Source organism: Hemitrygon akajei, chromosome 11 (assembly GCF_048418815.1).
Source record: "Hemitrygon akajei chromosome 11, sHemAka1.3, whole genome shotgun sequence".
NCBI classification, from domain to species: Eukaryota; Metazoa; Chordata; class Chondrichthyes; order Myliobatiformes; family Dasyatidae; genus Hemitrygon; species Hemitrygon akajei.
Window position 1 is genome coordinate 40311411 of NC_133134.1, and position 14473 is coordinate 40325883.

The window sequence follows — 14473 nt, forward strand, 5'->3', positions numbered from 1 at the left end:
AAAACTGTTATGGTACATGGTTAACTGGAGTCATAAATTATCCAGAGTCTTCTATTGATCTGCAAACTTCTTTGATTCCCACCATAGTAGCCGGGGAATTTAAATTCATAGCATCATAAATTTTGTGGTTTTGGATGTCATCCACCCCTTTGAGTTTATATTGGTTCCCTGCAAAAATCTATTCACTCCCATTTCCAATGCTCTTTCCTTCTTGCTGAATAATTACTTTTCCTTACATGCCTATCCAATTTCTATTTGAAAATCTTGACTGAATTCAATCAAGTAAATAGATTTGGAATAAAAATGTTGGTCTCAATAATGGTCTTCATGAAACTACTTGATTGCCAGTTTACATTGGCTGGGGGAGGGGTGATAGGGGAATTGAAGGTTCCAAGGATCAGATAAAGAAATGGAACTGATGCCAGTGATAAGATGTGGCTTGATCTTACAGAAGGGTGGAACAGACTGGAGGGACCATTGGCATTTATATTTTATTTCATTTGTTTTTAGGAAAATTCTACTATCCTAGCTAGTTTGATCTTGGTGACCCAAAATACAGGCAAATGGGGTGTGGGGCGCAGGGAATTTGTAGCTTGGTTAGTTTAAAGAAAAAATGAAATTGAATCATTTCCAAAATGTGACATAGGATCAGAAGACATAGAATTCTTGTGGATAGAGGTAAGAAACATCAAGGGTGACAAAAAAAACCCTGATGGGTGTCGTATACAGGCCTCTGAAGCAGCCAGGATGTTAGATATGAACTATAGCAGAAGATAGAAAAACCATTAATAAAGGCAATGTTACAGTGGTTATGGGGTTTCAATATACAGGTAGGCTAGGAAAAGGCCTTCTGGAAGTCCAAGTAAACAACATCAACTGACTTTGTGTATCCTGTTTGTTACTCCCTGAGTCATACGGAGGGGCAGGTGGTGTTGAGGAAGTAGGGAGTTTGCAGAAGGACTTGGACCATTTGGGAAAATGGTTAAAGAAGTGGCAGATGGAATACAGTATATGGTCATGCTCTTTGTTAGAAGGAATGAAGATGTAGACTATTTTCTAAACAGGGAGAAAATTCAATAATCAGAAGGGCAAAAGGACTTGGGAGTCCTAATGTAGGATATCCTGAAGGTTGAGTCAGTAGTATGGAAGGCAAATGCAGTACAGGTTGAGTACACCTTATCCAAAATGCTTGGTGCAGAAAGTGTTTCAGATTTTGAATTTTTTTTCAGATTTTGGAATATATAATGAGATAGCTTGGGAACGCCATCATTTTACGACTCTGAATTTATGTTCTACCAGTAGCGGTCTTTATCTTACACATGTTCATTACACGTACTTAACAGTAAAATTATTACATACCATTAATATAATGATAATATAATGTGTGCAGAATAAAAAGGCTGCAGAGCAGCATTGGGAGAATTCTTGAATCAGCTACAACAACAAACAATGGCAGGCTTTCAGTCTCCACCTACAGTACCATGTTTTGATTAAAAAGTTATGGTACAATGTATTTGTATTTTGCTTTTTTCAGGTTTTATGTAAGGTATAAAACAATTAGCATTGTAGACTTGTTGTAGTGTTAGATGTTTATCAGCATCAATCTTAAAAAATTTAATGCCTTGCTTTTTCTTAAATTTCTGCAACCAGTGTATTTAATATTCACAATTACCTTCAATTTTCAGTTTGCTGTGATAGATCTTTGCCTGTTTAATGATCAGCATACTGTTAAGTAGCATATGTTCACTCCAATGCTGACGAATGCATTCTTTCAATACTTGATTGAGATTTTCATTTTGTGCTTTATGCAGCATTTTTCTTCTCATTAACTACCATTTATTACATATGTGAGGTCACTTTTCAGAAATGTCTGATGCGCAGTGACTTATGCATCGCCTGGGAACCTTCCCAGCACCTTGTGGAACTTCCCATTTGTGCTGCCATGCCAGTGCTTGAAAAAAACTCAGATTTTGGAGGTTTATGGATTTTGGAAGGATTAGAATATAAAAGCAAAGATGTAATGCTGAGCCATTAATCAGACCGCATTTGGTTTATTGGGATCAGTTTTGGGGCCCATATCTAAAGCAAGATGTACTAGTATTGGACAGAGTCGAGGGAAGCAATCCCAGGAATAAAAAGATTAAGCAACACACACAAAATGCTGGAAGAACTCAGCAGGCCAGGCAGCATCTATGGAAAAAAGTACAGTTGGTGTTCTGGGCTTGCAATGTTGACTGTACTTTTTTCCATTAATGCTGCCTGGCCTGCTGAGTTCCAACAGCATTTTGTGTGTGTTGCTCGGATTTCCAGTATCTGCAGATTTTCTCTTGTTTGTGAATAAAAAAATTAATGTTTGAGGCCTCCTCTATGTTGGTGAGACATGTCATAAATTGGGGGACTACTTTGTCGAGCACCTCGACTACATCCGCCAAAAGTAGAACTTCCTGGTGACCAAACATTTTAATTCCAATTCTGATTCCCATTCCTATTCCAACATGTCAGTCCGTGGTCTCCTCTTGTGCCAAGATGATGTCATCCTCAGGGTGGAGGAGCAACACCTTGTATGCCATCTGTGTAGCCTTCAACCTACAGGCATAAATATTGATTTCTCCTTCCAATAAAAAAATCCCCTCCCTCTCCCTTCTCTGGCCTTTTACCTTTTTTTCACCTGCATCAGATTCTTTCCTCTCCAGCCTTTTATCTTTTGTACCCACCTGACTTCACCTATCACATTCTAGCTATCCTTCTTCCCCTCCCCACACCTTTTTATTCTGACATCCTCCCTCTCCTTTCCAGTTCTAATGAAGGGCTTCGACCCGAAACGTTGACTGTTTATTCATTTCCATAGACGCTGCCTGACCTGCTGAGTTCCTGCAGCATTTTGTGTGTGTTTGTTTAGACTCACAGCATCTGCAGACTTTCTTGTGTTCATTATGCACGAAGAGTGATGCTAGCTGGAGTTTAGAAGGATGAGGGGAAAGATCTCACTGAAGTTTACTGAATATTGAAATGTCTGTATAGTGTGGATGTTTCCAGTAGTGTGAGAGTCTGTGACCAGAAGGAATTGCCTTGGAATAAAAGGATGTCCCTTTAGGAGCAAAATGAGGTGAAATTTCGTTACGGATTTCTGTATGATTCATTGCCACTGTTGGTTATGGAGGCTGTTTTTTTAGCGTGTCGCACCAGACAGCCACTCTTGTCTGGCACATAGTGTCAGGATTGGTCTCCTTTTGGATTAACCGGGTCACGATATGAATGTTCCTGACTCGACCCTTGTTTTTTTGTTTTACGAGGCCAAGTGGCTAGCTCAACGCTCAACCTGGCACGGATGGAAAGCGTGCTCAGGGGTGGCCTGACTTGGATTCGAACTCGGGAGCCTTCGCTCCGGAGTCCGGCACTGATGCCATTGCGCCACCAGCCAGCCTGGAGGCTGGTAGGTTCGTGATATGAGTATTAAAGGTTCTGGGCAAAAAGCAGGATAGTGAGGTTGAGGAGAAAATAAATCAGCTATGTTTGAATGGTGGAGCAGACTTGATGGGCTGAATGACCTAATTCTGCTCCTCTATCTTAGAGTTCACAACAATCTTACTAACTGCCTTCTAAAATAGAACATAGAACAGGCAGGTCAACCAATGAAGGTGTGCAATTTTGATCCCAATTTATACTGAATATCCTCCTCCTTTTGAACTCCACAAAACTGTCTGCTTCCACTACTACCCCTGGTAATCCATTCCACTCTGTGTATTGAAAATAAAACTCCAGCCCCTCTACACACCCCCACCTTAAAAGTATGCCCTCTGCTGGGGAAGAGTTTCTAAGCAGTTACTCTGTCAATGCCTCAATTAAAAAAAAACTTCTATCAGGCCTTCCCTCAGTCTCTGCACTAGTTTATCGAACCTTGTAGCTCATACTCTTTAAACCAGGCAACATCATGGTGAAACTCTTCCCTACCCTTTCCCCATATTTCGGATCTCCCCTAAAATGGGGTGAGCAGAATCGAATCAGAATCAGATTTATTATCACTGACATATGATGTGAAACAGTACAGTGCAACCACCAAAATCTATGAATTACAAGGATGGAGAGGCCCTCCGTTGGTTGGCGTCGACCATGGATGTTGTGTCCTAGCTGTCTACGTTCAGTCAATATGCAAGCCAGGACAACACAATATGGAGAGCAAGCTGTTGCCCATGCACCAGGCTCCCCCTCTACACAGCTCATGAATCCGAAAAAATGGCAGACACTAATAGTTTGGCACTAGCGACTTAGCAAGAGTTGCTAGTCAGCATTGAACTCAATGTAGGACTGCCTTAGGGACTCCAGCTGCAGATTTTCCTCAAAGTTTACTCCTAAAGCCTTCCTTCCTGTGAGATGGTAAGAGACACAAGGCAGATGAGTTTTGAGTTCAGAGTTTTCCTTCTAGATGAGCTGCCACCCAGAGCTAATGAACCCTATCTGCACAGAACAACTGGTTTTAAGGTGCCAGTAGCCCACCTTTGCCCCTTCTTGTCAGTAGAAACAGTTCCATTGGGCTTAGTAGCATGAAGGCTAGGCACTGGACTTGGTTGTCAGAGGCTATTTGAGACGCATGTCAAATAGGAGCATTTAATAGGGAGCTTATCGCCGCTACCTCCAACCTGGCTGTAACAACCTTAAAGGAACCAAATTGCAGGAATAAATAGAGCAAAATAAAGGAATAACAAAGTCGGGTTTATGGACAGTTCTAAAATCTAATGGCGGTGGGGAAGAAGCTGTTCCTAAATTGTTGTTCATACTCCTGAACTACTTCCATGATAGTAATGAGGAGATGGCAAGTCCGAGTCGGTGAGGGACTTCAATGACTGACGCTGCTTTCTTGAGGCACCACCTCTTCAAGTTGTCCATTTGGGCAAATGGCAGATTGGGTTATCTACTTGATGGAGCTGGCTGAGTATATAATCCTTTGCGTTGAAGGCTTCATATCAGGCTGTGATGCAACAAGTTGGAATGCACTGTACATTTGGAGAAGTCTTTGGTGTCAAACCAAATCTCCTCAAACTCGTAATGAAGTAGAGCCACTAGCTGCCACCTTTTGTAAATGGTATCAACGTGTTAGGCTTAGGATAGATACTCCAAGTGGAGTTTTATATAGCTGCAGCATAACTTGCTTATTCTTGTACTCAAGAATAACCAATGATGGCAAGCTTGCCATTTTCCTTTATCATCTTATGTACTTGTATAGCCACTTCCATTGAACTATGGACTTGAACCATAAAATCCCTCTGTATCTTAATGGTATTAAGTGGTCTGCTATTAACTGTATTACCTTTCTCCTTTTATTTGACTTCCCAAAGTGTATCACCTCATATTTTCCTGGATTAAACTCCATCTGCCACTTCTGTGCCCATATCTGTAACTAATATATATCCTCCTGTATCCTTTGATGGTCTGTTACATTGTCCACAGCTCCACCAATCTTGGCATCATCTGCAAACTTGCTAATCACCCATCTATATTTTTATCCAAATCATTGATTATATATCGCTAACAAGAGGTCCCAATGTAATACCACAGCTCGTGGACCAGAATAACAGCCTTCCAACTTTGTTCTGTCTTCTATGAACAATTTATTTCTGAATCTAACTTGCAATTCACCCTGGATCCCATATATTTTTATCTTCTTATTTAAACTACGAGGGGAAATTTTTTTATCAAATGCTTTACTCAAGTCCATGTAGATAACATCCACTGCCTTAACCTCAGCAAGCACTTTTGTCACCTCAAGTTCATAAATTTGACCGTGCAATATACAATAGTGTAGCAGTTAGTTATAAATAAATATGTAAGTATATGATTTGGAATGTTTTTGTGTTTACGTGTACTGCTTTATAAAAAGCCTTAGAGTCCTAGAACACTACAGCATAGAAACAAGTCCTTTGGCCCATCTAATTCATGCTGAATCATTAATTTGCCTAGTCCCATCAACCTGCACCCGGACCACGGCACTCCACACCTCTGCCATTCATGTACCTATTCAAATTTCTCTTAAATGTTGAAATTGACCCTGCATCCACCACTTGCTCTGGCAGCTTATTCCACACATTCATCACCCTTAACCCATGACCTCTAGTTGTAGTCTCACTCAACCTCAGTGGAAAAACAAGCAACACACACAAAATGCTGATGGAACGCAGCAGGCCAGGCAGCATCTATAGGGAGAAGCAACGTCGACTGGCCTGCTGCATTCCACCAGCATTTTGTGTGTGTTGCTTGAATTTCCAGCATCTGCAGATTTCCTCGTGTTTGCCTCAGTGGAAAAAGCCTGCTTGCATGTCCCTATCTATACCCCTCTTAATTTTGTATACTTCTATCAAATCTCACTTCAATCTTCTAAATTCTAGGGAATAAAGTCCTAAATTTTTCAACCTTTCCCTATAACACAGGTCCTCAAGACCTGTTGTAAATTTTCTCTGCACTCTTTCAATCTTATTTACATCTTTCCTGTAGATAGGTGACACGCAATATTCCAAATTAGGCCTCACCGACATCTTATAACATTTTCAGTGTAATATCCCAAATCCTGTACTTAATATATTGATTTATGAAGCCAATGTGCCAAATGCTTTCTTTATGAACCTATCTGTGTTTATTATGGATCCATATTCCCAGATCCCTCTGTTCTGCCGCACTCCTCAGTGCCCTACTGCTCACTATGTAAGTCCTGACTTGGTTAGTCTTCCCAGAGTGAAACACATCATACTTGTCTGCATTAAATTCTGTCTGCTATTTTTCTAGCTGGTCCTGATCCCATTGCAAGCTTTGATAGTCTTCCACTACAGCCCCAATCTTGGTGTCAACCGCATATTTACTGATCCAGTTTACCACGTTATCATCCAGATCATTGATTATAGATGATAAACAACAACAGACCCAGCACCAATCCTTTGTGGAACATCACTAGTTACTGGCCTCCAGCCAGAGAGGCAACCATCTACTACCACATTCTGGCTTCTCTCACAAAGTCAATGTCTAATCTATTTTACTACCACATCTTGAATACCAAGCAACTGAACCTTCTTGACAAACCTTCCATTTGGGGCCTTGTCAAAGGCCTAACTAAAGTCCATGTAGATAACATCCACTGCCTTACCTTCATCAACTTTCTTGGTAACTTCCTCAAAAATCAAAGATTGATTAGACATGACCTACCGTGCACAAAGCCTTGTTGATTATCCCTAATCAGTCCCTGTCTATCCAAATATTTGTATATCCATTCACTTAGAATGTCTTCCAATAGCTTTCCTACTACTGATGTCAGGCTCTCCAGCCTATAATTTCCTGCATAATTCATAGAGTCTTTCTTAAACAGTGGAACAACGTTAGATATCCTCCAATCCTCCTCCATCTTGTCTGTGGCTGAGGATGTTTTAAATACCTCTGCTAGAGCCCCTGAAATTTCTGCACTAGCCTCTCATGGGGTCTGAGGGAACACCTTTCAGGCCCTGGGGACTTGACCACCTTAATTTGCCTCAAGACAGCAAACAGTCCTCTGTATCTGTATCGGGTCCATGACTTCACTACGGCTTTGCCTCACTTCTATCAACTCTGTGTCCCATCTGTTTCTGCTCCACGCTTAGATTATCACTGAGCTTCCAGAGGACCAATTTTGTCCCTTGCTATCCTTTTGTTCTTAATATATCTGTAGAAACCCTTAGATTCTCCATCACATTGTCTGCTAGAGCAACCTCATGCCTTTTAGCCTTCCTGATTTCCTTAAGTGTTCTCTTTCATTTCTTATAGTCAAGTACCTAATTTGTTCCTACTTGCCTATACCTGGCTATGCACCAACCTTTTCTTAACCTGGGCCTCAAGATCTCTTGAAAACCAAGGTCCCCTAAACCTGTTATCCCTGCCTTTTATTCTGGATCATACAAACACTGTACTCTCAAAATTTCACTTTTGAAGATCTCCCATTTACCAAGTACACATTTGCCAAAAAACAACCTGGCCCAATCCACACTTGCCCGATCCTTTCTACCACAAAATTTGCCTTTCTCTAATTTAGTCTCAACCTGAGGACCCAGACCTCATTATTTCTATAATTACCTTAAATCTAATGTCATTATGATCTAGTATCACGCTCTATCTAGTTGGGACTTCTATATGCTAATTAAGGAAATTTTCCTGACCATATTTGGTAAGCTCTTTCTGATTCAGACCTTTTACAGTATTGGAATCCCAGTCAATATGTGCAAAGTTAAAATCACCTACTATTACAACCTGATGTTTCTTGCAACAGTCTGCAATCTCTTTACAAATTTGCTCTTCTAAATCCTGCCAACTGTTGAGTAGTCTGTAATATCCCAATAATGTGGTCATACCTTTCTTATTCCTCAGTTCTACCCATAAAACCTCAGTAGACGAGCTATCCAGTCTGTTCTGTCTGAGCACTGCCATAACACTTTCCCTACTAGTGCCACCGTACCCCCTTTAATCACTCTCGCTCTATCACGTCTAAAGCAATGGAACCCCAGAACATTGAGCTGCCAGTCCTGCCTCTCCTGCAACCAAGTCTCACTAATGGCAACAATGTCATAATTCCACATGCTGATCCATGCCCTAAGGTCAACCGCCTTTTCTACAATATTTGCATTGAAATATATGCAGCTCAGAGCAATAGTCCCACCATGTTCAACCTTTTGAATCCTGACTTTGTAAGTTTAACAGCATCTTTCACCACAAACACGGCACTATCTGTTCAGGTGCTCTAGTTCCCATCCCCCTGCATTTTCCTTCTTAACTTATCTTCCCATATTTTCTGTGTGTAAACCTCCAGATGTCTGTGTTGCACTCCCTTAAACATTGAGCAATTTAGTTTATATTGTTTCCTGGCTAAGTCTCTAGCTTTGAAGTTTCACCTGTGATGTGCTTGCCCTTCTGTCATTCTTTGTCCTTCTGAAGTCTGTTACTATCCTTGTTGTTTAGCGGTTTTCCATTGACTGCATATTTTGCCTTTTTATGCTAGACTAAAAGAGGAGTGGTCCAAGTAACCTTACTGCCATTATAAATCTTTTTCATTCCAAACAACTGCCTTCTGTCATTCGGGCAATTTTATTTCCATGCTGTGACCGTTCACTTAATCCTTGGGCTTTAGTTTCACTAAGAAGTCTTATTATATGATAGCTTGTCAAATACCTTTTGTGAGTCATGTATAAACCAACCACACCACCCTCAGTAGCCTTCACTGTTAACTTCTTTAACAATTCTGTACTATCTATTTACGTTTAACAGATTATACTTTTTTCCCCAAATCCATTTCATTTTGACTCAGACCATTTTCTCTAGAAAGAAAGCACAACTGGTTTTCGGCTGATTTGTTTGACTTATCCCACTCCCTTTAGGTATATAATGATCTCCAGAAATCTCTAAAAACAAAATTTAGAGCTTCTGCAGTTTCCCTTTCTTCAGAACTTACCATAGATTCCATCCAGACTGACTTTCTACACTGAAGATTTTTCAGTCTATTAAGTATCTTTACATTTTTCTGTTCCTTAACATTTAATGTCTTCAGCTTTGTACCCATGTTGGCAGCCTCCTCTTTACAAGTACACAAATACAACAAACTCACATGGTGGATTGGATAGTGGACTACTTGACAGATAGACCTCAGTATGTGCGGTTGGGAGACTGTAGGTCTGACACGGTGGTAAGCAGCACAGGGGCGCCGCAGGGAACCGTACTCTCTCCGGTCCTGTTCACCCTGTACACATCAGACTTCCAATATAACTCGGAGTCCTGCCATGTGCAGAAGTTCGCTGATGACACGACCATAGTGGGGTGTGTCAGGAATGGACAGGAGGAGGAGTATAGGAAACTGATACAGGACTTTGTGATATGGTGCAACTCAAACTACCTGCGTCTCAATATCACCAAGACCAAGGAGATGGTGGTGGACTTTAGGAGATCTAGGCCTCATATGGAGCCAGTGATCATTAATGGAGAATGTGTGGAGCAGGTTAAGACCTACAAGTATCTGGGAGTACAGTTAGACGAGAAGCTAGACTGGACTGCCAACACAGATGCCTTGTGCAGGAAGGCACAGAGTCGACTGTACTTCCTAAGAAGGTTGGCGTCATTCAATGTCTGTAGTGAGATGCTGAAGATGTTCTATAGGTCAGTTGTGGAGAGCGCCCTCTTCTTTGTGGTGGCGTGTTGGGGAGGAAGCATTAAGAAGAGGGACGCCTCACGTCTTAATAAGCTGGTAAGGAAGGCGGGCTCTGTCGTGGGCAAAGTACTGGAGAGTTTAACATCGGTAGCTGAGCGAAGGGCGCTGAGTAGGCTACGGTCAATTATGGAAAACTCTGAACATCCTCTACATAGCACCATCCAGAGACAGAGAAGCAGTTTCAGCGACAGGTTACTATCGATGCAATGCTCCTCAGACAGGATGAAGAGGTCAATACTCCCCAATGCCATTAGGCTTTACAATTCTACCGCCAGGACTTAGAACTTTTTAAAAGCTATTATTAATGCTTTTTGAGATAGTGATTTAGATGCATATCATATTTTTTTTACTGAGTTAAGTATTGTATGTAATTAGTTTTGCTACAACAAGTGTATGGGACATTGGAAAAAAGTTGAATTTCCCCATGGGGATGAATAAAGTATCTATCTATCTATCTATCTTTGTTTTCAGCCATGCTCTTTTTTGTTCTCCATCTGGTCTCACGGTTCTACGCTAAACTGAGGCTGTGGCCTGCAACAAACGGGCTCCTGAGTCAACTGCAGTGATGCCTGGCTTCATGTCTGTGGACTGAATTTTGTGAACTTCAATTTGGAATGCTGTTTGCTTTTATTGTTTGCATGATTTGTTTTTTTTCTCTGTGCCTATTGGGTGTTTGGTGTTTTTTAAATGGGTTCTTTGTTTTGTGGCTGCCTGTCAGGAGACGAATCTCAAAGTTGTATAAAGTATGCATACTTTGATAATGTATTTTGAACATTGAACTTTTTAATTGTAGGCCTTTTTTTACCCCCTCACAGTCGCTTGACATAAATTTAGTCACCCATTGAGTCTTTGGCTGTCAACCTTTTCCTTTTCAGGAGAACTCGTCTATTAATATTTTGTAATTCTCTATGTTGAAGTTTTATTTTTCTTAATTATGTTTTACCATCATAGTTTTTAGTTCCAGCCTTGCTGGGGCAAATTTGACTTTCAGTCTGTTAGACTCCATCCCATCCCCCTAACATCTTTCTAAATCATACTTTGTCCTGATCTTTTCCCATAACTTGACCATACCTGATTGTATGGCCTAAGTACCTTTAATGCCCTCCACTGAAACATGCAACTGTGCCACATTTAATTACTCAGAAATAGAACCAACATGGCTTTCTCATTTAATTAGATTTACACACCAAGAATTTACTTCCCTCCTCTCACTCTTGTCCTAACAACATTATGTATTATACATTTTCACTGTCTCTTGTTACTGCTGCAAATTCACTGTTATATTTGTCTTCTGTTGTACTCCCCACAACCCAACCCAACCCAATCGTATAATCAGGAATATTAAGTTCCCACTGCTCTCCTTCTGTGAGCTCTGAAAATTAGTGTAATGGACTCGTGGTGCCTTGTTCCTAGAGGTTACTGCTAGAGTCTTTGCTCTAACTGACCAACAGTTGTCTTCCACTATTCTCTCAAATTTATGAATTACTGTTCACTCTGGTTGTGATATTTGGCATGCTTTTGGTCCCTGGAACATGTGATGATGCCCAAGTTAGAAATGTGCACAGGTATTAAATATCAATTGTTCACTCAGTAGTGATTCCTTTTCAGATGAGGTTCAGTATTTTTCCATTTTTAATCAAATATAAATCTATTCTAGCTTAAGATTTGTTTTCTTCATACCTATGTTTCTTACAGTTAAGTAATCCACAAAATTACTATTGCATCGCTAACACTTAAAACTTGTGAGTAGAGAATGCGACCTACAGTGCACAAGCTCCATGGAACGTAGAACAATACTGCACAGGAACAGGCCCTTCAGCTCACAGTGTTGTGCCGAACCAGCTGAAAAGCAAATCAATAACACCCAAACACTAATCCCTCCAATCAACACAATGTCCACATCCCTCCACTTTCCTCATATTCATGTGCCTATCTAAATGTCTCTTAAAAGCCTCTAATGTAATTGCCTCTACCACTATACCAGGCAATGCATTCCAGGCATCGACTACTCTGAGTAAAAAAGCGTACCCCTCACCTTCATTGCATGCTCTCTGGTATTAGACATTTCAGCCCTGGGAAATGGATACTCCCTGTCTACTCTCTCTAGGTCTCTCGGAATCTTAAAAACCTCTATCAAATCTCCCCTCAGTTTCCACCCCTCCAGAGAAAACAACCCAAGTTTATCCAGCCTCTTGTGATAGCACATGCCCTATAAACCAGGCAGCCTCCTGGTAAGCCACTTCTGCACCCTCTCCAAAGCCTCAACAGTAGTCCGCAGAAATATTCCGTAGGAAGATTACATAGGGGCTAAATGGCCTAGCTACAATGGACTGACATTTGTCACATAAAACACACAGTACTTGTTTTCTGACACTCTGATGAGATTAGAGGGCGGTGAGCACTTGACAATTATAGTGTGCTTGCCCGCTTCCTTAAAAGCATGTTTTAAGATTGGGAGCTGCAATGAGTTGTATGTCATAGGTTCTCAGTATGCATCTGCTGAAGTTGCAAAATAAAAATAAAAATTAAATTGTAGTGCTTGAAGGTTGAAATAAAAGCAAATGCAGAAAACATTTGACGGTTCAATGATCTGAAATGTTAACTCTTTCTCTTTCCACAGATGCATCACCTGCATCTTACTGGTGTATTCTGCTTAAATCCTATATTTCTGCTTTCTGCATAATCCTCATCCTCAGCCTTCTGCCAACTTAATTCCCCCCCACCACATTTCTTCTGTACCCCCATCCCCCAGCTTTCTGAGTCAAAATTTCAAAGTGACTGGGTCTGCTTTGAAGCGTCCATTTTGCCCAAAATTAGTCCCAGTACCCCAAGTTTATGAAGCCCTCTCCCCTATCTGTACCTATTCTCTACCCATGCATTACTCTGTTGTACCCAGCTAATCATATATCACTCTGGTATAGGATTATAGGGAAAATCCTGTCCTATACCACTTTGCACTGGAAATAAAGCAGAGAAAACCACTACTTTCACTCCATCCTGAAACTATAACATTTCAACCCTTTTCCTTCTTTCATAGATCACAACTGCTGCTTGTTCCTTCTCCTACCTTCCTTACCCAAAGCATTCTACATTCCCAGTCACTTTAAAGTACTATAACATGCCCTTGAATCATAAAAAAAAATCAATTAATAAAATCACTTCTCTGTTATGATCTTCTTTGGATCTCAGACAAATTTATCTTTTCAATCGCAGTGAATGTAAAAGACAAGGAATCTGAGAAATTGAATAGTATGAAACTTCAGAATGGATAATAATATGTTTTCTGTGGATTCCTGCTTTCTAATGCAGTACAATTGTTTTGTTCTGTTTACACACCCTTTAGAGCAAGGCGTGAAAAGAATTGGGCCTCCACCGGATGATCCTCCTCCAAAGAACGCAAGAGTTGAAGAGCGAGGTCAACCAATGCATCAAGGAGTGAATTTTAATCGTAATGACCTTCCGAGGCCAGCACCAATGATTCCCGAATATCCCCCTATCCCAGCAGTGCCCCCACATCTCCAGGTCCCATTTCCCCCTGCCCCCTATTTTCATTTCTTTGATGCTTTGCAGCATATTAATTTTGAGCAGGACTACCCTATGCACTTTGGTCCACAGCCCTACCATCGCCATCGTCATCGTCATCGCCATCATCCTCAAGGGCTTCCACACCCACACCATCACCATCACCATCCTCCGCACCATCACCATGACAGGCCCCATGGACAACCAAATGTGCCACCAGTTTATCAGCCACCACAGAACCGTGTTTTGTTTAACTTTATACCACAGCCACAGCAACATAACCTTTAATAACTAGCATTGCCCCTGTAAATTTTATTTTGAGCCAAAGAGACCTTTGGTGTTCGTTGTTTGGTGAATGTATAAATGACTGGCTGCAGATTTGCTGTAAATATGATTAAATAAACCATGTTTTTCCACTTGCAGTAGACAAAGATTTTTGTTCTGTTTGCTGTATAAATGGGTGGTTCTGAATTTAGTTCTGAGACCTGTTTGCTCCAGCTAGACTCTAAAGGTCGTATGAGCAACAATGTGAAGTTGTTTATAATTAGAGTATTCCCTCTAGAACACGGTTCCCAACCTGGGGTCCACAGGCCACTCGGTTAACGGTAGGAGGTCCATGGCATAAAAAAGGTTGGGAATCCGTGCTCTAGAGTGATCCAAACAAAAGTACAATGTGCATTTCCTATGCTTGCTTTAGTTCAGTGGCTTTTGCAGTTGCACCTTCTGTAAATGCCTGTAAGAAAATGA

The 14473-nt window shown here is 41.0% G+C and overlaps 1 protein-coding gene across 2 annotated transcripts in view; it reads left to right on the plus strand.

Annotated features, from left to right (window-relative positions):
* rnf216 (ring finger protein 216) overlaps window positions 1–14157 on the plus strand; it is a 221853-nt gene extending 207696 nt beyond the window's left edge. For both annotated transcript variants that reach the window (XM_073060674.1, XM_073060673.1), the window contains exon 17: window positions 13548–14157. In XM_073060674.1, the coding sequence (XP_072916775.1) occupies window positions 13548–14014 (467 nt within the window). In that variant the 3' untranslated portion in view covers window positions 14015–14157. The remainder of the gene's footprint in view (window positions 1–13547) is intronic.
* Window positions 14158–14473: the final 316 nt, after the last annotated feature.